The sequence below is a fragment of the Echinops telfairi genome, unplaced genomic scaffold, assembly GCF_000313985.2.
Source record: "Echinops telfairi isolate 266 unplaced genomic scaffold, ASM31398v2 ScPeMD7_3;HRSCAF=10, whole genome shotgun sequence".
Taxonomy (NCBI): Eukaryota; Metazoa; Chordata; class Mammalia; order Afrosoricida; family Tenrecidae; genus Echinops; species Echinops telfairi.
Genome location: NW_022103899.1, coordinates 64283060 through 64310139, shown reverse-complemented (window position 1 = coordinate 64310139; position 27080 = coordinate 64283060). Strand labels below are relative to the sequence as shown.

At 60.2% G+C, this 27080-nt stretch overlaps 1 protein-coding gene across 1 annotated transcript in view; it reads left to right on the top strand.

Moving 5' to 3' along the window:
* KIF1A (kinesin family member 1A) overlaps positions 1 to 27080 on the top strand; it is a 72921-nt gene that overhangs the window by 31949 nt on the left and 13892 nt on the right. The window contains exons 11-34 of the mRNA XM_045297502.1: positions 845 to 920; positions 3943 to 4021; positions 4775 to 4917; positions 6679 to 6812; positions 7613 to 7692; positions 7976 to 8051; positions 9390 to 9469; positions 9636 to 9742; positions 10312 to 10395; positions 11562 to 11742; positions 11857 to 11934; positions 12009 to 12121; positions 13202 to 13350; positions 13806 to 13984; positions 15102 to 15239; positions 15749 to 16000; positions 20873 to 20991; positions 22560 to 22645; positions 23074 to 23212; positions 23409 to 23577; positions 23722 to 23812; positions 24961 to 25079; positions 25910 to 25965; positions 26483 to 26591. Of these exons, the coding sequence (XP_045153437.1) occupies positions 845 to 920; positions 3943 to 4021; positions 4775 to 4917; positions 6679 to 6812; positions 7613 to 7692; positions 7976 to 8051; positions 9390 to 9469; positions 9636 to 9742; positions 10312 to 10395; positions 11562 to 11742; positions 11857 to 11934; positions 12009 to 12121; positions 13202 to 13350; positions 13806 to 13984; positions 15102 to 15239; positions 15749 to 16000; positions 20873 to 20991; positions 22560 to 22645; positions 23074 to 23212; positions 23409 to 23577; positions 23722 to 23812; positions 24961 to 25079; positions 25910 to 25965; positions 26483 to 26591 (2837 nt within the window). The remainder of the gene's footprint in view (positions 1 to 844; positions 921 to 3942; positions 4022 to 4774; positions 4918 to 6678; positions 6813 to 7612; positions 7693 to 7975; positions 8052 to 9389; positions 9470 to 9635; positions 9743 to 10311; positions 10396 to 11561; positions 11743 to 11856; positions 11935 to 12008; positions 12122 to 13201; positions 13351 to 13805; positions 13985 to 15101; positions 15240 to 15748; positions 16001 to 20872; positions 20992 to 22559; positions 22646 to 23073; positions 23213 to 23408; positions 23578 to 23721; positions 23813 to 24960; positions 25080 to 25909; positions 25966 to 26482; positions 26592 to 27080) is intronic.

The window sequence follows — 27080 nt, the reverse complement described above, 5'->3', positions numbered from 1 at the left end:
GGGGTGAGCGCCCCGTGAAGAGCCGGTGTGGCGCCCGCGGCCCCCCGACAGCGAAGCCCTGTGAGGAGGTGGGGCCCGATGGACCGCGGGAGCGCTTGGCGGAACCCTGGGGCGCCATGCCTGAGGGGTGGGGGACTGAGCGGGGCTCCGTGTGACGCCGTGGGGACCTGCGTGACGGGAGAGGACGAGAGGACGGCGTGACGCTGCGCGGGGACTAGGAGGACTCGGGGCACAGTGCTCGTGCTTTGAAGCCGGGCTCTGTGGGACTGTTGGACCGCGTGTGACCCCCGGAGGACCTGTGTGCCAGCGCGTGGAAGACCAACGTGAAGGTGCACAGGGTGCCTCAGGACATTTGTGGGCGATGGAGCATTCTGGGAGGACGTGTGAAACTGCGGCGACTCTCTGGAACTGTCAAGGCTCTATGTCAAACTGTGGGCACCACGGAGGGTCACTGTGTGGACATGTGCGAAACTGGGTGGGCAACCCCGTGCAGGGCTCTGTGTGTGAGGGGAAGCAGATTTTGAGTGATGTGCGAGGGCAGCTGCTTTGCAGGCAGGCAGAATCCTGGAGTCTGGAGGACCACGTGCAGCGGTGGATTATTTGAGCAGGAGAATGGGGTTCAGGTAGAGCTTTCTGACCGAGTGGTGGTTGGGCAGTGGCCGTGGAAGAAGCTGAGTGAGGTGTTTGATTCTAGACTGGAGTGGAGGTCCCTGCAGGCGGCAGGTGGGGGTTCAGGAAGGGAAAGGTCATCATCCATGCCCCAGGCTTTGGCTTTGGGGAGCCTTGAAGGATGCCTCGTTGTGTTTCTCTCTCCTTGACCTCGTGAATGTGCCTTCCCCCACAGAACAAGAAAAAGAAGAAGACAGACTTTATTCCATACCGAGATTCTGTGCTGACCTGGCTCCTTCGGGAAAACCTGGGTGAGCATTTGCCCAACCGCCAGGAGGCTTCTCACTCTCTCTTGGCCAAGGCCAAGTGGCGAGGCTGGAGGGTGTGATCAACTGGGGTATGGCCCTTCCAGAGGGCTTGGGGCAGCGGCTGGCAATGGGCTCATGGAAACTTAGACTGGAAAGAGAATAGCCTCACAGGTTCCGTAGAACATAGTTGTGGTGCCAGCATTCCTGGTCCAGGTCATCTGTGAGACCCACACCCAGTTGTCACCCCTCTGGGTCTTGACTTCCCAAATGTTAACAGTGAGCCTAGGACTAGGTGAGACATACGGAGGTTGTGGGGGCTGAAAGGCCCCCCACAGTAATCCCTCTCCTCAGAGACTACCCCGGGGGTGCTCCCTGGCTGTGTCTATAGCTGGGGAGCCGAGGGTCACGGTAGAAACTGAGACTGGGATGGCCTGGTGAACAGAGACAGCTGTGGGTGCTTGGCCTTCTTCATTTGTGTGGCTCGTCAAGCTAGAACCAGTCAGGCTGCCCTCTGTCCCTGGCCAGCCTGAAGTTCCATGACAGGTCTGCTAGTGGGGGGGGGGGGGGGCATCTCCTGGGGGTAAGCCACTTCCACTGAGCAAGGGCAGCAGTGTCACAGGGATGTGTCGCTCTTCGCCTCAAGAGCTAATAAGGAGGCCCCACCCACAAGACCACTCTTAAGTTAATCCTCGGGTTTGATGGCTATCCCAGGGTTGGGGCAGGGCAGCTCCTCAACCTTTTGGGGGCCTTCTGAGTTTCTTAGTGCTGTGATCAGAGAAATGCCACGATAGCTTTCTGCTTGGACCTGGCTCCTGATGTCATGACTTTGGAGGCTCTGTACCTCCCAGCCAGTGACTGGATAGGAGCAAGCAAATGAGATGTAGAGGGCTCTAACTCTGGGATTCGTCAGCTTTGTCAATCCTATGGGTATAAGAGCAGGAAGATCAAGACTCCTGCCATCAAGAAAGATCCACGCATGGAGCACATGTAAGATCCCTGCCTGATGTGAGACCAAGAGAAGGAGTGGACGAGCAACACTGGGCTCATGAGTAGAGCATGGAGGGTGCCGAGGTTGTGACTCAGTAAGAGAGCTTTCCAGGCAACAGCCAAGGCTGAAAGGCTGATGAGAGGTGTGGTTGCTAAGAGGTGCTGCTGTGGATGAAAGACTGTCCGTAGTGTTTTCTACTCCTGATTTGTGATAACCTAACTTTTCTAATACCCGAAAGCAAAGAAACAAGTTCAGTGCTATCAGTCAATGCTGACTCATAGCCCCTCACTGTGGGTTTCCAAGCCTGTATGTAACCTTATGGGAATAGAAAGCCCATTCTTGCTCCCACAGAGCTGCTGGTAGTTTTGAACTGTCAACCATGCGATTTCAGCCCAACGAATAACCACTATACCACCAGGGCTTCTAATAACACCCCTGTCCCCAAAGTATGAGTATTGTTTCTGAGTTCTGTGTTGCTATTGCAACAGATTCAAAAACCCAGCAAGAAGCAGAGTGCCATGGGAGGGCTGCATGGGGTCAGAAGAGAGGAAAAAAGGATGGAGAGGAGGCAGGACTGGCATCTACCTTGTGGCAGTCAAACCCTAGACTCTTGTGGAGTTGTATTCTCCTCCTTACTGAAGCTACAGGAAGTTAGACGTGGAGCTCAAGCCTTTTCCTCAGTATCACAAATACATTTGTGTCTTTAGAGATAGTATCTTACAATCGTGATAGTTTTTCATTGTTCTAAGTTGCCACTGAGTCAACCCAGACATGTAGTCACCTTACGTATAAAACAAATATTAGTCTTGTACCATAAAAAAACCCATAAATTTATTTTGTCAGTGATTAAAAGCCTGGAAGTCCAAATTCTGAACATGTGCTCCAGGGGAAAGTGCTCTGTCTGCTCTGAGAGGAACCCTTACCTCAGCTTCCCTGGCATTCTTCCTGAAGATCTCCATAAGGCACCTATCTCGCCATCTCTGCTTGTCATGGTGCCTGATGTGCTCCTTTGATATATTTCAAAATGGATTGGTTTAAGACACATGAAACTACTAGGGCCTCATTCACACAGCAAAGAAAGTCCTATTCCCAAATGAGATCCATCAACAGGTAGGATTTACCACATATTTTGGGGGGTACACAATTCACTCCATAGCACAGCCCACCGCAGCACATTATCAGCTCGTTGTCCATGTGGAGACTCACTGGGAGTCACACCCTAGAGAGACTGCCCCAAGGACACAAGCGCCTGAGGTCAAATAGGCGAGGCCTGGGTCTGAAGGAGTTGAGGATGTGACCAAGTGGGTCCCTGGCCATGCCTTGTTAGGACTTTGAAGCTGCTGCCCTTGGTGGGATGATCTGCCCAGTGTTTACTCTGCTTAAAAAAAAACCCAAACAAAACAAATTTCAGCTCATAGTGGATCCTATAGGACAGGGTAGAACTGCTCCTGGGCTTCCAAGGCTGCAAATCTTTGTGGGAGCAGAGAGCCTCATCTTTCTCCTGAAGAGCAGCTGGTGGTTTCAAACTGCTGACCTTGTTAACAACCCAACCCATAGCTCACCGAGCCACCTGAACTCCTGCTCGCTATGTGAAGGCAGCAGAACATCTCGAGGGCGTGTGCCCCATGACGTGTTTGCAGATGCCTGGGCCAGGCTGCTTTGGGCTAGGAATCTGAGAAAACCAGTTCACGCAAAATGACACGGAGTGCGAAGAAAAGCACGGCACATCAACAGCCCTGACATTGGGGTCTGCACCATGAGAACCCATAATTTTCTCCTTCCTGCGAGGCAGGAGAGGCCTGGTGCTTGTGAAATGTTCCCAAGGCGAGCCAAACACCGACAGGAGACAAGGTTCGCAGTGATGAGCGAGGGGCCAAGAGAGGCCACAGAGCTCTCCCTGTTGTCTGTGTTCCCTGGGCCAGCCTGTGACTCGGCTTACCTGAGCTGTAGGTGTAACCTTACGTTTAGTGATTGGAGGGAGGGCCTGGCAGTGGGGCTGGACTCCTAATTGGCTATGGCCTGGTTCTCTTCCCCCAGGCGGTAACTCCAGGACAGCGATGGTGGCGGCCCTGAGCCCAGCAGACATCAACTACGATGAGACTCTGAGCACCCTGAGGTGAGTTCTCCTGCCTGGGCAGGCCAGACCCTTCGTCCCTGCAGACCCCTTCGTCCCTTTAGGACCCCACTGAGAAAGGGTGTGCTTTTGTGAGGATCTTGGCTGTGACTGGCCGCTCCAGTTCTTGGTTCCCACTGTGCTTTGAGGGGCACTTGGGGACTGTGGGTGCAGAGGGCCCCATGACATCAGAAGGGCCAGCTCGGGGTACCAGTTACGGTGTTTACACATCTGTTGACAGTGGGACACACTGAGGTGTTTAATTAGTGAGGGGCACAGGTCACGCTGACTGTAGGGTGGTGCCCTAGGTGGGGGACCTGGACTTCCAGCCCCACAGGAGGCTGCGAGGTTGTCTCGGGCGTCTCGCCTTTTTTATAGTGTGCCAGCAGTAGTAAGAAGAAGGGCCGCTGTCTCCCTGTTTAGGGTGCATCTGAGTGTGTTTGCCTATACACGGTGTGGGTCACACATGTGTATGTACAAGTTCTTTGTCCCCCACTCCCTGCCCCCTCATTCCTGGGAGCACAGGTCAGATGCTGAGACCTTGAATTTGGCAGCCCCCCTGCAGGTCTCCTCTGGTCATGGGCTCAGCAGTGCACCCCTTTTCCCCCATGGGGGTGACAGCTCACTCTATGACAGAGCTGCTGAGCCCCCCTTCCCCACCCCTGGTTGGATCCACCCAGGCAGGGCTCTGGATGTCCCTGGGCCCGTCAGGCATGGACCTGCCCCAGGCACAGTCCACACCTGCCTTTGCTGCAGGTACGCTGACCGGGCCAAGCAGATCCGTTGCAATGCAGTCATCAATGAAGACCCCAACAACAAGCTGATCCGAGAGCTGAAGGATGAAGTGACCCGGCTGCGGGACCTGCTCTACGCCCAGGGTCTCGGGGACATAACAGACAGTGAGTGTCCGCCCAGCAGGGCAGGTCTGCCAACGACTGCAGGCTTAGGGGACCGTGGGACCCAGGAGACGGCACCATAGCGAGTGTCTTTCTGGTCTAGGCAGGGCTGTGGTCTCAGACTTGGAGCTGTGGGACCTGCATGCCCAGGGTTTGCGCCACATCATGGGTAGTAAATGTCCCTACTGTGCCCAGACAGACTGACGGCTGGGCCTCAGAGCTGAGACCTTGCTCCTGAGACTGCCTGCATGGGTGGTGACACTCACAGTCTCTCTGGCCCAAACCCCTGCCCCTGCTCTGAGCTCCTGGAGGACGGGGGCCTCAGGGTGGAAGGCTGGCTGTCCTGGGAACCAGAGGAGCCGCTCTGGCTTGGCCGGGATGGAACTGTTGGGGGCAGGTTTGATGTTGGCCCAGGCTGGCCAGACTGGTTTCCTGAAGGCTCTTCCACCACGTGAAGGAGCTGGGCTGTGGTGTCCTGACATCCCCATGCTGAGGACCCGTCACCCGAAGACCCCAATCCTGCTCCTGGCTTTGGGGTCTGTGGTGGGCATGGTGGGGACTTGGGGACAAATCTGCTTTTCTGTTTCTGTCTCTCCTTTCCCACGCCTCTCCTGCCTTAGCCAACACTGTGCCCGGAGGACCCAAATGTGTGTATTCCCCTTGCTGCCCGTGCTCTGCTTGGCCTCACCCCATCGGGCACAGGGTGGCACGGTGGGGCCCAGCCCAGGGAGTGGGAGGTCAGAGGCCAGCTCTGCTTCTGGCCAGGCCCTTTTTAACAGGAAAAAGGCTCTGTGGGGCCGAGGTATAGCATACCTTATAGACTCCAGAAGCCGAGGCCAGGTTCTCTGACCTGTCTCACCCCACAAGGCCTGGGCGTCAGAATATCTGTGGCTCCGGCCCAGGGAGCGTACAGCCAACACTGCCGGTGGTGCTGGCTCATGGCCTTATCTGTCCCTGTACCCCAAGTCCTCCCCCTGGAAATGCTCACAGTGGGTTCTGACAGATCCCCTCAGGCCCCTACTGGCTGCAGGTCCTGCTGCAATGGCTGCAGGCGGCCTCGGTCCCTGCCCGTGCCACCCTGGGTCTGCTGCCCTGCTTTGTGTCTGCTTATGCCAGGAGGGCCCCAGGCACCCTAACCACGCCGTGTCACAGCCGCCTCTGTAGCTGAGGGGCATTGAGTCATGGGGGGCGGGGGGGGGGGGGGGAGTGGGAGCTGGTTCTTAGGGCCCTGGCAGCCTCGGGTGGAAGGAAAAGGGAGTTTCCAGTCCCCTCCCCCCACCCCACGGCAGGACAGCTCCAGACTGTGTCCTGTGCCCAGCTGGACCACAGAGGATGAGGGCAAGGGCTACTAGCCGGTGTAGGGGGCACTGGCCACATGAGGTCACAGAGAGGGATAGGGTCAGGGGAGCCTGGTGTCATGTGAGCCAGGTGTGGGGCCCCAGGGGTGGACACAGGCAGGTGACCGATCCTTGGACTGGAGATTGGATAGGAGGTTCGCCAGGGAGTGGGCATGGGGCCTGGCATCTGCTGTCTGCTGTCCTGGGCTTGGCTGACCCTGATGCTCTGAGGCTGCCATGCTGCTCTGGTTCTGCCTCCTCCTCACCTCCAGCTTTTTCACCATCTCTTCTCTCACCTGTCAGCTCACACCTGTCTCCCCCCACCCCGTCCCCACACACACACACCTCTCCACAGTCCTCTGGCTTCGAGATGGAGACCGCGGTGGCTGTGGGGCTGGGCTGAACCACCTTGACCCTCTCTCCACAGTGACCAACGCACTGGTGGGCATGAGCCCCTCATCCTCGCTCTCAGCCTTGTCCAGCCGGGCCGCCTCTGTGTCAAGTCTGCACGAGCGCATCCTGTTTGCCCCGGGCAGCGAGGAGGCCATCGAGCGGCTGAAGGTGAGGCCGGGCGCCACCACAGCGCACAAAGGACACAGACTGGGCTCCTCGGCATGGCCGGCTTGGCTTTAGTGAGCGCTGAGGAGGGGAGGGGAGCCCCTAGACCACCTGCCTGCATGCCCTCAAGGTCCTCTCAGATCAGGGAGTGACAGGAGCCACTCCTGCCCCCACGGCCCACTCTGCCCAGCGACACCAGGACTTGAGTGCTGAGGAGGATGGAGACTGGCCTCACATTCCCTTCCCTTCTGGCATGTTCTACAGGACACTGCATGCACATAAGGCCCCAAGCTCTCTGCCTTTGCACCCCCATTTTGAGGGGCTGAGGGGGGCTAGGAAGGGGATACTGGCCTGCAGTGGGAGGGCTGTAAGGCCAAGCCCAGAGCTGAGTGGGGAATGTGGGTGCTCAGGACCTAGACACAGAGCTGGGATGGGGGCATGGGATCCCACTGGGGCACGAATGGCCTCACTTGGATGGGGATCCACTTGGGGTATCAGGAACCCAGTTGGGAGTCCCACTGGGGTGTGAGAGGTGTGGGGCTGCATTGGGGTGTGGAGCTGGTGGGGAGGTGGTTGGGGGGTGGGTGAAGCTTCCTGAAGGACATGGACCCGGGTTCTCCATGGTGAGGGGCAGTGGGCTTCAGGACTGGCCTCGGGGTCCCAGGTGTGTGTGCCCTCCCCTCCGTGAGCCCTAGGCAGGTCCCTGTGACCTGGGATGCATGGGATGTGTGCTCTTCTCTGGCCCATCCTCCCCGATGCCCCCTGCCGACCCCACTGTCGCCGCTGTCCCCTTGGGTCCGCAGGAAACGGAGAAGATCATCGCTGAGCTGAACGAGACGTGGGAGGAGAAGCTGAGGCGCACAGAAGCCATCCGGATGGAGAGGTGGGTGCTCAGGGAACCAGGCCAGGGGGTGGGAGTGGGTGGGGAAAGACCATGAGCTCTCAGAAATGGGGGCGGTGGCCAGCAGCTCCCTACAAAGAGCGGGGAACCTGGGGCTGCACCTCGGCCCCATTCTAGGTGTGGCACAAACCCTCCCATGTCCCGCTGTCTCCCAAGCAGGGAGCGGGTGTCTGCCAGGGAGTTCCAGAGGCCGTCCGCCACGTTTCTTCCATGCACGTGGCCTCGGGTTTCCCTTGGCCTCATGCTGACTGGCTTCTGTCCCCAGGGAGGCCCTGCTGGCCGAAATGGGTGTCGCCATGAGGGAGGACGGTGGCACCCTGGGTGTGTTCTCACCGAAGAAGGTAGGCCAGCCCCCTGTCCCACAGAGCATTGCCACTTCAGCTTCCTGGGAGGCCAGAGGTGTCTGGGAGCAGAGGGGGTGCGTGGGGGGGGGGGATGGCCCTGCACCAAGGAGGGGTGCCAGCTCCCAGCCACAGCGAGATACCCCCTGAGGGAGCCATGCCTGCTTTCCTCTGTGGACCTCTCTGTGTCCATTGCCTGAGAGGTGTGCTAGGCTCCCCAGAGTCTGGGGCACCAGGGAGCTGGCCTGCAGTGGGGAGGACTGGGCAGTCAACATGGAGCTTGCGACAGTCGGATCCACCAGTTCTCACAAGGACCCCTCTCCACCCCCCAGGGAGGAGCACTTGCACCTGGGGTCTGCTTTTCTTAACAGCACTGAGCCCACCCTCACAAAGTGTATGAGTTGTGCCCCGCCCATTCTGTCCAGCACTGAGTGGGGCTCTTTTTGCATCTCATCTCAGCCCACCTATACTTGTGAGGCTATGCACACACGCACACATGCATCAACGTGCATAGAAGCACGCACACAGAAGATGACACGTCAGCCCAGGGTCCAGGGAGTTGAGCTCAAAACCAGTGATACATCCTGAAGTTGGAGGCAGTCTGGTCAGCCCTGTGCTGGCTCCTGGCTCAGAGCCCTATTGCTGGTGGTGGTGTTGGGTGACTGGCTGTGTTTGAAGGCGTTTCTATGTCCCTGTGGGCAGCAGCCAAGAACCCAGGGGAGAAGACCGTCAGGGCCCTGTTGGGAGGGGCCACTGTACCAGGAGCAAACGGGCGGGATGGGGGGACAGCCTCCGGTGTCTTCTCTAACCCCTACTCTCACTCCACAGGGGTGAGGGGAAGGGGAGATGCAGTGTGGTGGCAGCTCCCAGGGAGGGGCCTGAGGGGCCAGACTTGGGGGCATGGGGACTGGATGTGGCCTCGGGGTGCCCTGGGTGTCCAGGCCCAACCTAGTCCCCCACCAACCAGGCAGACATCAACAGGAGGTTCTGACCCCCCAGTGTGAACTGCCCTGATCAGGGGCCCAGCCTGAGGCTAGGTGGCCTGTGGAGGTGAGGCCCCAGGGGAGCCCCAGCAGCTGCTGCCCTGCTGGGCTGAGGGCCCCTGGCTGTGTGGGAGGCTGGGCCAGACAACCAGGCTGCCAGGCAGTGGAGTTGGGGGCATGGGACCAGGTGTCTAAGCAGAGGCCCCTTCCTGGAGGCTTTCCCCCTTGTGCCTGTCCCCTGTCCCCTCCCTGCACAACAGGCCCAGGGGTGGTCCGTCTTAGGGAAGGGGTAGAGGTGGGGGTGCTGGGCTCCAGCCCTCTCCCTGGGACAGATATCCCTCGCTCCTCCCTGCAGACGCCGCATCTGGTCAACCTGAATGAGGACCCGCTGATGTCTGAGTGCCTCCTCTACTACATCAAGGACGGGACCACCAGGTGCGAGGGCTGCTGCCGTCCGCCCGGCTCCCTGAGCCACTGCTCCGCTCTAGCTTCCTATGGCTGGCAGGGCTGTCCCTTGCCCCCCTGCTGACACAAGGCACCCAGCCTTCTCCCGCAGGGCATAGGGGTTCCAGGCCCCGGGTGATGGTGGTGTCCCCTGCAGAGTGGGCCGAGAGGATGCCGAGCGACGGCAGGACATCGTCCTGAGTGGGCACTTCATCAAGGAAGAGCACTGTGTCTTCCGCAGCGACTCTCGAGGCAGCAGTGAAGGTAACGCCCATTCCCCCAGCACGGTGGCCGAGGCAGATGGCCCCTGCCAGCAGTTGGGGTTGTCCTCCTCCCTGGGCCCCTGCCTATCAGGGTCCTCTCTGCGAAGGGGGTCCCGATGGAAGCAGGGCTGGGCTATCTCCCCTTCCTATCCTGAGGCTGTGGGCGCTAGCGGTCAGGACCTCGTCCATTGGGAGGAGGGAGTCCCAGATCTGGGGAGGGAGGCAATTTTAACCCCCTCTTAGCTGTTGTCGGGGAGTGGCCATGTGCCCAGGCTGTGGGGTGCTCCTCGGGACCCCCTTTGGCCTCGGAGTGGTCTCAGAATGGTGGTCCTGGGGGCTTCTCTGCTTGCTCCCACCCATCCCCCATGTCGTGTCCCCACAACCCACAAACCAACCACAGAAACCAGTGTGTTCCTCATCCTGTTGGGGGCTCCTGACTGCTCCAAGACCCACTCCCGGTACCTTGGCCAGTAGAGGGCTGAGGTATGGGGGGCTGCGCTTGGCAGTCAGCCCTGGGCAGGTGGCTAAAAGGTAGGTGCCCGCTGACCCCCATCCTCATCTGCCCCACAGCAGTGGTGACCTTAGAGCCCTGTGAGGGCGCAGACACCTACGTCAACGGCAAGAAAGTCACTGAGCCCAGCATCCTCCGCTCAGGCACGGTGGGACGGGCCCGGTGGGGAGGTTTCCAGGGCAGGGGCTGGGGTGGTGTGGAGCAGGGTGGGCTGGGGAGGTGACAGGGGGTAGTGTGTGTGTGGGGGGACAGGAATGGGGTGGTGGCAGGGATGGTGCAGGCAGAGGGAGGGGTGGGACAAGTCTACAGCCTCACGGGCTGCACAGGGATGTGGGGGGCCCTGCTGAGTCACCTCTTGTCCATCTCCTGTGATCCCTGGATGCAGGCCCTTGTCTGCTGCCTGCTCCCAGGAGCCTGTTCTTTGGTACTGATGGGCCAGATGGTCAGTCAGGAGGGGCAGGGGCCAACCTCCACACTCGGGCCCTGGGGTTCAAGCCTGGCCATGTGCATGGGGCCCCACTACAGGATGAGGATGTGTGTTCAAGAAGGTGGGTAGGGTGTCTTGTCTGAGGATGAGGCAGACCCCCAGCCCAGTGGGGGCCGGTGAGGAGGAGCTGGGAGGGCACCCCGGCTTAGGTGCCTGCCGGTCTGTGGGGGGTGGGAGTGTAGACTGGGTCTGTAGCAGTTCTGGCATCTGCATTCCTATGGTGTGTCTTACGGAGGTGGGCACCAGCCTAGACAATTGCTTCCACCCCCCACTGGACATTTGGAGCAGGCTTGGTCTTGGGTCTCAGAGCTCAGGCTGAGGGGGAGACTCAGTTTGGGGTGCTCTTTCCTGGTGACTGAGCTGGGTGTGCAGGCCTGAGGGCAGGATGGCCAGGGGAGGTGACACAGCAAGTCACATGGGAGACCAGTGGGGGTGAGGGGGTGCTGGCCTGTAGACATGGGGGCCAGGGGTGAAAAAGTGGTACTGGCCTGCCATGTGGGAACCCAGGGTAGGCAAGGGGGTGCCACAGACAGATGAGCGAGCAGGGGGTGAGGGGACCAGTTGGGGTGGTGGGGGACAGGCCTATAGACATGGGCTCAGTGGGGTGAGGGGAAAATGGACACATGGGGAGCCAGTAGGAGGGGAAGGGGCTGCAGGTGAGGAGGTTTGTCCAGGTGTGGGGATGTCCCTGCAGGAGGGTGTTGGTACCCTGGTTTTGGGTTGAGAGCCGGGACGGTGGCCAGTAGGGCCGTCCCCCACCCCACCGGGGTAGGAGAGCTGCTGGCCATTTCAGCGGGTGCCCATGCCCTCCCCCCACTCCAGGGAACCGCATCATCATGGGGAAGAGCCACGTGTTCCGGTTCACCCACCCGGAGCAGGCGCGGCAGGAGCGGGAGCGCACGCCCTGTGCAGAGACCCCCGCAGAGCCTGTCGACTGGGCCTTCGCACAGCGGGAGCTGCTGGAGAAGCAGGGCATTGACATGAAGCAGGAGATGGAGCAGAGGTGAGGCCGGTGGGTGGGGCGGGAGTGGGGTTGAGGTGAGGCAGGGCCATGGGGTTCAGTCAGGGTGGCCCACCCCCTGACCCTTGCCATCCCCCCCCATGCCGCCCTTACCAGGTTGCAGGAGCTGGAGGACCAGTACCGCCGGGAGCGTGAAGAGGCCACCTACCTCCTGGAGCAGCAGAGGGGACTCTGGTTGCCCCTGGGGTGGGGGAGTGGGTTGCTGTTCAGGCTCCCCGAGGGCCCCGCCAGGCCAGGCACAGAGCCAGCATGTGGCCGTCCTCCCAGGACTATGAGAGCAAGCTGGAGGCCCTGCAGAAGCAGATGGACTCCCGGTACTACCCCGAGGTCAATGAGGAGGACGAAGAGCCCGAGGATGAAGGTGAGGGACTGTGCTCATCAGGAGGACACAGTGAGCACACGCATGCACCCACACGTGCCACATGTACACACACTGTAGCATGACTATGAAAGGACACATGCACACGTGTGTACACTGCATACAAGCACGTGCATGTATGTTATGCACACCATAATATGCATTCACATGTGTATACACAGTGCACTCACACATGCCCACAAACATGCCTACACACAAATTTACACACGTGTATGCATACGCACAGGTGTGTTTGCACATACAGCACACACAAGCATACAGTGAGTACACACATAGACATGTGTACACACAATTGTACTCACGAGTGCACACACACATACATATGCACACACATGGCGCGGTTCTGAATGCCCTGCCCTGCCAGAAGGGGTGCCTTCTACCCCGCCCCTGCAGGTCTCCCACTGAGTGTCTGCTCTGAGCTGGTGTCCAGTGCTGGCGTCCGGGCACAGGGACTGGGGTCAGCTTGTGACCTATGTAGCACTGGGTGGACAGCGTGAGGGCTGTGCGCAGAGGGCAAGGAGCCCAGGGTCTGGAGCAGCTCTCCTGGTGGCTGGTTTAGAGAGAGCCTCTGAGCTGGGTGGGGGTGAGGACCATCTTTCCACCTGCCTCCTCTCCTGGGCCACCAGCCCAGGCTGTTTGCCAGGCCCCACCTCTGCACCCCATCTGGTCCACTGCAGACCCATGCATACCCCAATTCCAATGGCGGGCACCTGGCTGGCTGGGTGGCTCCCGGTGCCCAGCCATTCTCTTGGAGCCCGGAGCCCACTGCCCACAGCCTTGCGCAGTGCATGCTGGCCTCTTTACAGCCCCCTTGGACACTGCTTCCTCCATGCCCTCCTGTTGGCCGGGGAGGGAGGGAGGGAGGGAGGGAGGGAGGGAGGGAGTGTGTGTGTGTGTGTGTGTGTATGTGCGCGCGTGCGTGCTCTGGGCTGCTGCCTCCTGGCTGGCTGGCTCTAACCTGAGCTCTGCTGGCTGTGGGGCCTCGGGGGCACAGGGCAGGCTCAGGTGCTTGAGGGGTGAGCCCTGCGGTTTTCATGATGACCACGCGACCTGTCTCCACAGTCCAGTGGACGGAGCGGGAGTGTGAATTGGCGCTTTGGGCCTTCCGGAAGTGGAAGTGGTACCAGTTCACGTCCCTGCGAGACCAGCTTTGGGGCAATGCCATATTCCTCAAGGAGGCCAACGCCATCAGTGTGGAGCTCAAGAAGAAGGTGGGCCCATCCTGCCCAACAGAGAGCCCACCCAGGTCCTGGCTTCAGACCTCGTGTGTCCCAGAAAGGACCCAGAATCCTGTCCTCAGACATAGTAGTGTCGGAGAGAACCTTGCCCCCACCAGCTCACAGACTGCATAGCATCTGGTGGGAGAACAGCACAAACCACACCTCATCTGGGTCCCCCTTCACCTGACACCCCCTTACCTGACTGCCCTCCTCATCTGACCCATACCTCACCTGGCTCACACCTCCCCTGGACCCCACATCACCTGACCTTGCCCACTGCGATCGGCAGTGGGGGACTTGGATGAGTGGTCAGTGGTGGCACCTTTGCCACCAGGGCCTTCTAGAAGGCCAGGAGAGTGGCTGTTGGGGGCAGCAGGGTCTCGGGCAGGCTGTGTGGAGACCCCCCTGCCTCAGGGCTGATGAGCGGCCCTTCACACTGGCTCCAGGTCCAGTTCCAGTTTGTCCTGCTCACGGACACACTCTACTCCCCGCTGCCCCCGGACCTGCTGCCCCCTGAGGCTGCCAAAGACCGGGAGACACGCCCCTTCCCCCGCACCATAGTGGCTGTGGAGGTGCAGGACCAGAAGAATGGGGCCACCCACTACTGGACGCTGGACAAACTCAGGTGCGCTGGTCTAAGGCCACAGGACCAGAGTGCTTTCCCTGACACTGGCACTGCCAAGGGAGAAGTTTCAGTGTTTCTATGGAGATGGGGCGGTGAGCTGGGCCTCCAGTGTAGGGCATTGTCACCAGGCCACCCAGCTGGGCCCTTCTGGTCCACTCCATCCCTGTAGGAGGCTTCCCTCTGCTACCTGAGAGAGGGGCTAGGGTGAGACCACCCAGACTCAACACATGTACACACACTGCTTCATGCTGTAGCACACTCATACTTGTATACACAACGCACACGTGGCCATACCTGGACTCACCTCAATAGGAGATGCACACACACGTGGACTCACACTCACTCCCACACAGTCAAATTCATACACACTCAAGCATGGTCACACCTGGACTCAGCTCAGTGGCAGATGCACATGCACTCACATGTAGACTCATGCTCACACACACTTTTACATATGATTGGTCACATCTAGATTCACATCATGTGCTCACACCTGTATACACTCGGACCTGAACTTTGGCCTCCCTGCTGGCCCTATCCTCAGGGCACCTCGGCCATCTGAGTCCTTCCTGCCTACGAGTTGAGTCAGACTCACAGCGGCCTGGAGAGCAGAGGAGAGTGCCCATGGGATCCTGGGGTGTGAACCCCCACAGGAGTGGAAAGCCCCTTTGGTGGCTTCTAACCACTGATTTTGTGGTTAGCCACCCAGGGCCTAGCCCAGCTTAAAGTATGAGGGGCTTCAAAGAGTGGGTGGGAAAAGGAATTAGATGCTGGTGGGATTTACCCATGAGTGTTTGAAGCTCTCTTGTGTTTCCCTGGGCATTTGGTCCCCAGCACCAATCTGTCCTGGCTCTGCACTGGGACCCCATTTCAGAGCAGCCCCTCCGCCAACATCTCCCTTTTTACTGCCACACTCTGCTCCTGTCCTGTGCTTGTCCTGACCCACCTGCCTGTCCAAGGTCTCTGTGGCCATTTGGCTGGATTTAGGAGGGATCCTAGTGCCATGCGATTGGCAGAACTGGTCCATGTTGGGTGCAGAAGGCTGCAGAATCTGGCACGGTTGGGGCCCAGAGGGGCAGTGACTGGAGCTGGCGAGCCCATTGACCGCCCCCTGCAGGCAGCGTCTGGACCTGATGCGGGAGATGTATGACCGGGCAGCCGAGGTACCCTCCAGTGCCATCGAGGACTGTGACAACGCAGTCACCGGCGGGGACCCCTTCTACGACCGCTTCCCCTGGTTCCGACTGGTGGGCAGGTGGGTGCCCTGCCCTCCCCCCTGGCCGGGAGAGGGTGAGGGAGCCGAGGGCTGGTCCCAGTGTGGAGGAAGGAACCCCAGGGGTGTCCAGTGGCCTGGACTGAGTGTCCTTCCACCCCCCGCATGAGGCCTGGGGTGCAGGGTTGCCGTGCCAGGGTGAGAGTGGGCCTGGTACTGGGGTGGCCCTGGGCCTCGGGCAGGGCTGTGGGGCCACTTGGCCTTGAAGGGGAGCAGGGCAGCAGGCAGGACCATCACCTTCCCTCAGAGGCCACCTTTCCCTGGTCTCCCAAGCTGAGGTCCCCCGCCCACCACGGGGTGGTCCCTCACCTCAGTCACAGGCATCTGACCCCCATACCCCAACATCCTGCCAAAGCCTGTGTGGGCCCCCTCCACATGTTCTCTGGCTGCAGTGGGGGACAGTGCCTTGGGGCATTTGTCTCTTGGAGAGCCACCTTCTGGACGGATGCCAGGCTGGGCTAACCTCTCGTGTCTTGTCCCACTAACCTCAGTTCCCTCGTCTCTGGCTGCGACAGCTACCCTCTTCTCCACACATGCATGAGCGAGCGCATGGCTGCTCTCACCCCCTCCCCCACCTTCTCGAGCCCCGACTCCTCCGATGTCACCGAGCTGGCCGAGGAGCGGAGCGTGGGGGAGGAGGAGGAGGAGGACCTGGAGGACGACGCCGTCTTTCCGGAGCACGCGCTGTGCCACGTCCGGGACCCGTTTTACGACCGGCCCCCCCTGTTCAGTTTAGTAGGCAGGTTGGTGAGGCCGAGGCGTGCACGCTGCACAGAGCACTGCCGGGGCACATGCATCCCTGTGCTGGGGCCCAGGTGTGCAAGGTGTGCAGGGACCAGGTGTGCAAGTGCCAAGGTGCGCAGGATCTAGGTGTGTGGGACCCAGGTGTGTGAGGACCTAGATACGAGGGGACCAAGTGTGTAAGTAGTTGTACAGAGATCCAGGTGTGCAGGGTCAAGGTGTGCAAGTACTGAGGTGTGCAGAGCCTAAGTGTGTGAGACCCAGGTGTATGGAACCTGGGTGTGCAGGGCAAAGAGGGGTGTAGGAGCTGGCCACCCTGAGGAGAGGGTGACGAGGGAGCAAGGGTCTCCCTCCGGCATGTTCCAGAGCATTTGTCTTCCACCTGGTCTTTGTGACCTGCTTGAAGGAGGGCGGAGTTTGGGCCCCAGTGGTGTAAGGGACAGTGTGGCACTGAGCCCGAAGCCCTGCTTCCAGATATAAGCTGAGCTCAGACCACCTGCCAGACAGGTGAGGGTCTTTGAAGAGACCTTGGGCACAGGGACAGAGCCACTGGCCAGTCCTTGGACACTGAGAGCCTTCTGGAGTTCTTGGGCCAGCCAGCCAGGCCATGGGAAGGTGCGATGGGCCCCATGGAGCTGACCCCTCAGGGCTGCCTCCAGCCTCTTCCTCACTGGCGGTGCTTCTCCACCGACCAGGCACGGCCCCATGGAGTGCTCAGGGCTGTCCTTCTGAGGACAAGGTGTGTCCAGAGGGCCTGGTGCTTGGTGATGGACAATTGCTTGGTCACCTGGCTCTGAAGTCACTCCCCTGCCTGTCTCTTGTATGCAGGTGGTACCATCTCTGCTGACTTCCAGGTCACTGCAGGAGGGGACATGGTGGGGGAGAGGCTGTGGGGTGGCCTGGGAGGGGGGAAGGGCAGAGTGAGAGCGAGTCAGGTGAGGGAACATCTGGCAGGTCCAGCAGTGGAGGGACAGCTCCCAAAACGAGCCAACATGCTTCAGAATCAGAGACTGTGTCTGTTTGAGATTGATTCCTTCGGCCAGCCTGGCAGATGTTTCTGGAGGTCTGGACCTTGGTTTTGAGCCCCATGCGCAAAACTGATGTCCATGGGACTGAGGGCCCCACCTCTAGGGCCACATGCCAGGGTCATGGGCTGATAGACTTGTTTCCGCTGAGGTGACCCAGCTGCCAGTGTCCCTGAGAAGCTGTGTGTCTGTCCTCACGGGTAGGGTGCAGTCCGAGAGAGGGGTGTAGCCTGCCATGCTCGGACCCGGGGCTGCCAGGCCCCCTAGACTGCTGAGCCCTAGGGTGACTGGTGTGTCTGAGGGGACTGAGAAGCTGGGGAGAAATGGGGTAGGCCCTTGCAGTCTTGGCTGGAAAGAACTGGGTCCTTCAATACCATCCCCCTTCTTGTCAGTCTGGGATTTTACAACCAGACCAAGCAGAGTAGCTGAGAGGTGCAGCTGCACGCTGCCTAGGGGTCTCTGCACAGGCTGCCTCTGGAAGCTTCCGGAGGGTCTTTGGTTTGCCAAGGTCTGGCTTCTCCCGCCCCAGGGTGCACTTCCAGGGCTGGGGTGGGGGTACAGGGCGTGTCTTTGGAGCGCCTGTCACCCTGGCTCTGCTCCAAAGCTTCCGTGACCTCCTCTGGAGTCTTCTGTGCCAGCATGCCTCTTCCTCACCACCCCCGGCAGCTCCTACCCTCCTCTGCAGTCAGCCCTGCTGCTCCACCCCTTTCCGGGAGGAGGCTTCAGTCTGCTTCAAGGTCCCCGCCTTCTGGACCAGGCTGCTAGCCTGACCCTGTGCCCCCCGATCATGGCCCCCTGCCCCCAGCCCAGAGCTGGTCCCTGGTGGGCCCAGGACTACCCTCTGGGGCTTGGGGTTTCTGAGGAATGTGAAATGGGGCCAAAGCCGCCACCTTCCTGCTGCCTAGGGACACAGTCTGGGCTTTCAAGGCTAGTCCCTCTTGCCCCACTGATGCTTCCAGAAGAAGCTAGGGGCGCAGGGGTCAGTGGAGAGGGCAGATGGCATGCAGCTGACCCTGAGATAGAGGGACTGAGGGCGAGGAGGCGCTGCTCAGGGTGCGATGTGTGGACTGGCCAGTGGGAGGGCCTGATGTCCACTTGGTGAGGAGAGGCTGTGCATGCTTGCAGTGGGGTGGGCTGATGACTGCTGGCCCCTGGCATTGGAGGGCTCAGAACCACCGTGGCCCCTGGGCTGCAACACATGCTGCCCCCACACACTTGGGGATGCAGTTGGGGTGTGTCTTCAGCCTGGTCCCCGGCCCTGGCTCACAGCCCTCCATAGGGTGCTGGCCCCAGAGGTTCATTTAAGCACATTGGATGCCAGCGTGATACCCTGCTGAGGCCGTGGCCCCGCCTGGGCCCCGCCGGGCTGGGGACAGGTCAGGGTTGGCCACAGGTTCCAGGTCTATAACTCCAATGGCCCCGCCCCATGGACAACACTGTCTCCAGCCAAGTCCAGTTCCAGCTTGTCTGCCCTATGGACGAGGCCAGTGATGGCCCTTGAGGACGTTTGGGATCTGTGTCCCTTGTCTGATGAGAGGACACTCAGGGAGACCAGGGGAGGGTTGGCTAAACTGACCAATTAACCACTCAGCTAAGCTGCTGGCCCTGTACTGCCTTGGCCTCTGTTCCTGTTTCTCTCCAGAACGGGGCATGGGTGATGTGTTACCCCAGGTCTGGGTACTGTCTGAGGCCGTGTGTGTCCGCTGTAGATGATACAGCCCACGTGTGTTTGGGGAGGGGACAATGTGGGTGTTGTCAGTCCATGAGACAGGGCTCCCTCCTCCCCAGGCTGTGGGAGGTCCCTGCCCTAATGGGAATGTGCCCCCCCATACCTGGCACATGTAAGTGGACTGACTGTGCTCACATTGAGCCTGGTCACCTGCCCACATCCTAGCTCACCCCTGGCTGCCGCAGGATGGGGGAGCATCCACTCTAGGGAGAGCAGTCTTGGAGTGCAAAGAGGCCAGGGCCTGGCTGCCTCAGTTTCCCCTCAGCATGGCAGACTGTTTCTCTGGTCCCCTGGGGCCTCTTGGAGGGTAGGGTGGGAGCAGTCATGTGAGGGAGGAGCAGCCTTGCCCCTCTGGGTGTGTCCAGGGACACCCACACACCCAGAGTCACTTCCTGGCACCAGGAATTTTGGACTCAGAGCCAGCCCAGCCGACTCTCAGGCTCAGTCCCCAGGAGCTCCCAGGCACCCTGTGCTGGCCATCTAGCCCTGGTTGAACTGGCCTCTCCATGGAAGGCTGTTGTGTGGGCTAAGGGGTCCTTGCCTGGCCCCCAAGGGAGGTGTCCCCACCCTATCCCGAGGCCCCTGTGGTGAGAGTGCTGAAGGCCAGGCACTTGCCTCCGCCTGGGACACTGTCCTGGCTGCACCGCAGTGGACACTCCCTCCTGGACAAGACTTGGCCTGATGAGGGCTTCAGGTTGGGACTGGGGCTGCTCGACCAAGGGACCCTGTGGGGCTGAGCTGTGAGGAGAGTGAGTCGTGTGTTTGAGGCAGCCCACCGGAGCAGGCATCTCAGAGCCGGAGGTCCTTGGAGTGAGGCCAAGAGACAGCCTGGGCTCCGACCTTGGGTCCAGAGGGAAGGCAGGTGCCACACGAGCTGCTGCCTCCTGCCCTCACCCACCCTCAGGCTGACTGGTCCCTGGACTCCGAGAGCCTGCCCCCTCCTCCACCGTACACTCACACCCTCAGTCAGCCCTACAACCTGCAGGGTCCTTGGGGTGGGGGTGTCCCTGAAGTCTTGTTCTCTGCACCCTGTCAGAACATGGAGAACCAGGACCCTGAGGCCATTCATCATTTGCAGCATGTCACACTGCCCACCTTTAGGGCATTCCCCCACCCTACTGCCCACCTTTAGAGGCATCCCCCACCCCACTGTCCATCTCCAGGGGCATTCCCCCACCATACTGCCCATTTTCAGAGGGCATTCCCCTACCTCGCTGCCCCCCTTCAGGGCATCCTGTGCACCTCCCTGGCCTCTGTCACTGCACGTCAGTGGTATGGCCTTTGCCCAGCCAGTTGTCCCCAGACCCTGGCTAATGCCCTTCAGGCTGAAGTGCCTGTGAGGACCCCTGAGAAGCACCTGGGTCAGTGGGCGCTGGCTGCCCCCCTCCTGGTTGTCACCATTGCATGGCCCTCAGTATCACTTTAGACATGGCCAGGTGACTGCACCTGTCCCCATAGGCAGTGACCCTCCCACCCACCCTTGTGTCCAAACTCTGCCCCATAGAACACCTCCCTGGCGTGCTTGTGGTCTACATGCCTCTGGGTCTGGGCTGTGCCTAGAGGTCAGGGAGGCGGAGCAGTGAGCAGAGGAGGCAGCACTACTCTGGCATCCAGCCTCAAGTCTGGGAGGGTCAGTAGGTCTTGGTGCTCCAGGAGGGTGACTCCCCAGGCATGGGGCTCACCCCCAGGTGGTGCCCCAAATGACAGTTTTGAGCACATCAGCCCCTGCCTGGTCCCTGTGTCCTGGCTGCTCCGCAGGCAGGGAAGTTGAGGGCGGCCCAGTGAGCCCTTCACCCCGGGCTGTGGGGTGCTCAAGGGGGCTGAGAATTGTAAGGAATTGTGGGACCTGTGGAGTAGGGGAGGGCCCCATGTAAGGATTCTAGGCCAGCTTCTTGAAGCAGGCTGAAACTCCCTCCCGGCACCTGCGCAGACTGGACAGGGCCGGCTGCCTCGTCTCTTGGCCTCCTCCATCTCGCCCATGCCCACCTCCCTCCTTGCTGCCCTGCTTGTGGCTGCTCGCCTGCTCTGCAGCTCTGCATTCGTCACGTCTAGGCCAGGCCCTGCAGCTGTTCCCCTGGCCGGAGCTCGCGGGGCACTGACCATGGCTTCTTCTCCCCCAGGGCCTTTGTGTACCTCAGCAACCTGCTGTATCCTGTGCCCTTGGTCCACCGCGTGGCCATCGTCAGCGAGAAGGGTGAGGTCAAGGGCTTCCTGCGAGTGGCCGTCCAAGCCATCTCAGGTGTGTGCCAGCCAGCCGGCTGGGCAGGGGCCCAGGGTCAGGGTTTTATGGTCATTGTGAGGGCTGGTCACAGCAGCTGGAGCAGCAATGGCACTGGCCCGAGGAGAGGTGGTTGGGGGCTCTGTCCCTGGAGGCTCTTCCACACTCCCCTCTGGGGTCCCCCAGTGCTGCATGTCTTAGTGGGTGATGTGGACTCTACTTTGGGGTATACCAAACAGCCCCATGGTACAGTGACATTGGTGGCAAAGGGGACTTGGGCAAGGCCACAGCCTGTTACGTTTCAGATCTGGGGCTCTGGCTCTGTTGGCATGGGCCCCACTGCTCACCTTAGGTGGGCACTGTCAGTGGCAGGTTGGAGCCACTATGAGCACAGACTCAGGCCAGAGGTATTGATGCTCAGAGGGTCCCCTGGGTGGTGTGACAGGCCCAGGCCTGTGCTGGGAGCAGGAGGGGCAGAGACGGAGAAGGGCCTGACTGCTGGAGGGAGGGCCTGTCAAGCTCCAGGAGGGGTTTTTGGCGGGGGTGCGGGCATACGGTTTAGAAATGGGTAGGGGTCCCTTAGACAACCAAGAGCCAAGGGTCTAATTTCAGGCCCAGTGGAAGCCTCAGGGAACGTCTAGCAAAGTGGACGTGGGGGCTGGGGTCTCACCCTGAGAATGGTGTTGCTGTGGGTTACAGAGTCCCTGCAGCCGGCCGAGCAAGACGTCCGTGTTCCCGAGCTTGGTTCTCACGAAAGGTTGCTGGGTGTTAGGAAGGGCCTTTTCCAGGCCGACCGAGGTGACCTTGTGGTGTTTCTCTCAGAGACTGGGTCAGCTCCGTGGCTCCTGCCCACACCAGCCTGGTCCCTGGTGTTGGCAGGCACTAGCGTGTCCAACCCATCACCCTCAGCCTTGGGCTCAGTCCGCCTTGCTCTCCGTATGCTGCTGGCTTTGATGTACTGATATCGTGTAGAGAGGGGTCTTTACCTGTTTACCCATAGGGGATGCTGATCTGTCGTAGTCTTGTGGTGTCCTTGTCTAGTGTTGGTACTGGGGTGAAGCTGGGCCCCTAGTGTGGGTTAGGACTTGTTTCACCTCCTCTAATCTTTGAAGTGTTTGGGAAGCATGGGTGCTGGTGCTTCTTGAGAGTGTGCAAGAATTCACTGATGGAGGCATCTGGTCCGGGCTCCTCTTCCTCGTCATCACTAACCCAGTCCCTGTCAGAGGTCGCTCAGGTCTTCTGTTCCTCCAGGAGTCCGTTTATGGAATTGGTGCTTCCAGGAGTTTACCCATTTCCTCTGGGCTATCGGTTTGTCAGAAATTTTGTGTGTGGCCCTGGTCAGTGTGACTGTGACAAGGGAGGGTGTCTGATGGGGACATCGGGAGTGGGCCCAGGCTTGTGTTGAGGCATGCCGAGACAGAGAGCACCTGGTGGTCTCTGAGTGCTTGTTAGTGGTGTTGGGGCTCCACCAGGGCTCGGTGGCCCATTTTTGTTCCCCATCTCTAGCCCCATCCCATGGGGACATGTGGCTGTGCTCCGAGCACACTTAGCTCTTGGTCCCCAACTTCCCTGCTCGATTCCTCTTTCAGCTGATGAAGAAGCTCCCGATTATGGCTCTGGTGTTCGCCAATCAGGAACCGCCAAAATCTCCTTTGACGATCAGCATTTTGAAAAGGTATTGTAAGGATGAGGTGCGCAGAGGCAAGGCTGTGGTGTGCTTGAGTGGAGCACCATGAGGGGCACCCTGTTTGGGGGAATCTTGTCGTGGGGGGAGATCAGACGACTCTTTCCCCCTCTCCCACTCCTCTCATTGAGCTGAAGGCTGTGTGATGCCCTGTTACCAAGATAGTGCAGCCTCAGACAGTAGAGTCCAAAGGGGACTTTGAGGTCAATTCATATCAGGGCAACTGAGGCTTCTGGAGGTGGGTGCTCTGCCCAAAGCCGATCATGCCTGGCATGCAGTTCTGTGAAGGTCCAGGCCCAGGCTCCTGAGTAGACTGGGCTAGTGGACTGGGCCCTAGACAGGGTGGTGTATGGCCCTAGCCCAGGAGGGCTCTCTGTCAAGCTCCGGGTCTCCTCTGACTATCCTCCTCCTCTGCACAGTTCCAGTCTGAGTCCTGCCCCGTGGTGGTGATGTCCCGCTCAGGGACTTCCCAGGAAGAACTGCGCATTGTGGAAGGACAGGGCCAAGGTGCTGATGCAGTGCCCTCTGCTGACGAGGTCAACAATAACACCTGCTCAGGTAGCCACCCTGCTTCCTCTGCCCAAGACAGTGAGGGATGTGGGTGCCCCCACTCAACCGATCACACTCCGGGGCCAGCCCCTCTAAGCTGTGACCCCAGTCAGCTGAGGCCTTCAAGGGGTCCTTGTCTGGCTCCTGGGGGCCCAGTTCCCTTGGGGTGCCCTTGTCACATCGCTCTCCCCGTGGTCTCCCGCAGCGGTGCTTCCTGAAGGCCTCCTAGACAGCCCAGAGAAAGCAGTGCTGGACGGGCCCCTGGACACTGCTCTGGACCATCTCCGCCTGGGCAGCACCTTCACCTTCCGTGTGACGGTCCTGCAGGCATCCAGCATCTCTGCTGAATACGCGGACATCTTCTGCCAGTTCAAGTGAGCCCTTGCCCTGCATCTCCAGGGGTTCTGGGGGGCCTTGTTCCTTGCCCTTAGCAAGACACCGGCCTGGGGCCAGGACGTGGCCAGTGGGGTGCCAAGCTCCCCCAAGTGGGCCAGACCAGACGTCCTCTTTGTTTGTAGCTTTATCCACCGCCATGATGAGGCCTTTTCCACGGAGCCTCTGAAGAACACGGGCCGGGGTCCACCACTCGGCTTCTACCACGTCCAGAACGTATGTCTAGAGAACCCGTGCCCACCCCACCCCCTCCAAGCGGGCACTCATCTTCCCCATTGCCTGTGCTTCCTGTCATCCTCTCTCCTGGTCATCTGCTCTCCCCACCACCCACACTCCCATCCTCTTAAAATCTCTTTATCGCCCATTCTTCCCCCACCATTCGTTCTTCCCCAGTATCCATTCCCTTTACTTATTCTCCCCACCATCCATTCCCCACACTTATTCCCAGTGTGCATTCTCCCCATCAGTCGTTCTCCATGTTAATCATTCTCCCCATCATGCACTCTTCCCATCACGCATTCTCCCCATCTTTCATACACCCCACCATCTGTCCCCCCATCATGCTTTCTCCCACCATTTGTCCCCCACATCATTTATCTCCTGTCATCCAATCTCCTCGTCATCTGTCCTCCCCACCACTCATTCTTTGTCCCCTGAACACCAGCCGTGTGCCCAGCTGAAGCATGGGCACTGCTCCTGGGAAGTTGGGAGCTTTGGGCAGCCCTGGCCTGGGCATCAGGAAAGGGGGTGGGAATGGCGCACAGAGGGGGCCTACGCTGGGTGGAGAAGGACTCCGTGCCAGCTGCCGGGGGGTGGAGAGAACAGAGATGCTCAGGGTGGGGCAGGTGCCAACCCCATGGAGCCAGGTGGGCAGCACAGGGGAGAGGTATGACCTTGGTGACCACAGATGCTGAGGGTGGGGGGCCTGGAGTGAAAGATGGCCCACCTCACTACTCTCACTGCCAGCAAGTCAATTCCAACTCATAGAGAGCCTGCAGGACAGAACAGAGCTGTCAGTCTTTGCAGGAGCAGACAGCCTCGTCCTTCTCCCAAGGAGCAGCTGGTGATTTCGAACCACTGGCTTTGCTCTTAGCAGCCTAACTCATAACCGCCACGTCAACTGGGTCCTGCAAACTGCAGAGCCAGTGCTGGTGGCAAGGCAATAGGGCCCTTCTGAAGGCCACTCCCAAGTGCAGGGCCCAAATTCAGGCAAGAGCCTGGAACTCCCCTAAGCCTGGATCGGGCCCTTGGGCCCTCCGACACACTCTGGGCCAGAATGTGGGCACGAGCCCGGGAGGGAGGAGCTCAGTGAACGCTGCAGGCGAGGCCAGGCTGGCCCTGCCCACCTTGTGTGCCACCCCTAGATTGCTGTGGAGGTGACCAGGTCCTTCGTGGAGTACATCAAGAGCCGGCCCATCGTCTTCGAGGTCTTTGGCCACTACCAGCAGCACCCGTTCCCGCCGCTGTGCAAGGGCGTGCTCAGGTCAGCGGCTGGCAGGGATGCACTCCTGCTCACCCCTCTCACCGGCCTGCCCTGAGTATGGGGCTCCCAGCCCTCTCCTCCTGCTGCCCCCATTCTCTCCGCCCACGGGCCTCTGTGTGCAGGCTCAGCCTGCACCAGCTTCCTCCCCTGCAGAACTAAGAGGACACCCTGAGGATGCCCTGTTGCCCACCCTGGAGTCCCTACCAGTACTGGACAGCAGGAGGCCCTGGCGTGGCCCTGGGAAGGGGCAGTTTCTTCTGTGCACTGGGAACTGTGAGGATGCCCAGCTAGTCTCTGTCCTCAGAGTCTTGGGCATCCCAGGAGCGCTGTCCACTTCCTTATCAACACGGCCTCCCAGGCTGGGCATGGAGGCCAGGACCCCCTCTGAGCTGGGCCTGGAGGGTGGGAGACCCGGGGCCAGGCCCATAGCTCTGAGAGGCCCCTGGGGCTCGGGCTCGGGTGACCTGAGGCTTGGGGGCCGGAGGACAAGGAAGGGCTTTACGGTTCTCTCGTGTGCTTGGCCCAGTAACCTCATTTGCCCCTGGGATACAGGAGACACCCTGTCTGGACACTCCCCCTCTTTCCATGGCCTCTAGGGTCCCCAGGCATCCGGGAGAGGGGCTGGGCATCCTGAGGGTTCCTCCTCTTCTAAGTCAGGGAAGAACCTGAGACAGGGACCTTACCCATTCTGGGGAGTGGGTGGCTGCCCCCAAGCTCCAAGACCAGCCTGGGGTGAGGACCACTCCAATCTGGGGTCTCCATGAGCACTGCTGGTCCGTGGGGGTGCCTTCTGGCTGGGCCCTCCCTCAGCCTGGCATCTTCCTCTACAGCCCCCTGAGACCCTCACGCCGGCACTTCCCACGTGTCATGCCACTGTCCAAGCCAGGTAGGTGGGGCCCCACTGTGTGGGACTCAGGGGAGGGGGTGCTGCCATTATTTTGGGCTCTGGGGGTGCTCCCACTGTGTGGGACTCTGGGGGTGGGGCACTCCCAGTGTGTTAGACTCTGAGACCAAAGTTGTGGGTTCCCCCGAGAGGAGCTGTGCCCCTCCAGCTAGGCTCTCTCTCTTAAGGTGAGGTGGCTTCAGAAAGGGGCTGCCCCTCCCCCTCCTGGAAGGATCCAGAGCAGAGGACCCTGTCAGCTGGGCAGGGAGGAGGCCAGCATCACTTCTGTCCCTTCATGCCTGGGGGCTGGGGCCTGCCTGTGGCAGGACAGGGCTAGATGCTGGAACAGGGATGGGGTGGGGTGGAGTGGGGTTGATCAGAGAGGGGAGGGTGTCCTCTCTACCTGTAAACCCTCTGCCCCCAGACTCAGGAGAAAACACACACACACACACCCCTCCCTCTCCCAGTGCCCCTTCCCCACCGGTGAGTCAGGACCTTATCTGCTTCCTCTTGTCCCCAGTGCCGGCCACCAAGCTCAGCACAATGACAAGGCCCTCCCCAGGGCCCTGCCACTGCAAGTATGACCTGCTGGTCTACTTCGAGATCTGTGAGCTGGAGGCCAATGGAGAGTAAGGACCGGTGGGGGTGGGGGAGGGGGGAAGGCAGGCTCTGGCTGGGGGCAGTTTGGGGCTGGGGAGGGGGTATACAGGGTAGGGTTAGGGTGGTGAAGTACGGGCAGGCTCTGGGGGCAGAATTGAGACAAAGGTGGGTGGGCAGGTGTGGAGGCGGGGCAGGGCGGGGCCAGCGTAGAGAGACGGAACTGAGTGTCTCGGCCCCCCTCACACAGAGGTCACAGTTGCAGATGTTTGCCATGCAGCTGGGTGCTGGGAGTCGGACAGATGCACCCACCTGGGGAGCAAGTGCTGTGAGACTAGCAATCATGGGGCCCAGCGTGTCCCTCTTGGGGATGAGTGAAGAGAACAGGGCACGGACTCAGAGTGGACAGTGAGGCACAGGGCCGGAGGGGGACATGAGCAGACTCAGAGGGTATTATGGGGTATGGGATCTCATTCTGAGTGGGTCTGGAACCTCAGGTCTGGAGGGCATGGCCGACCTTA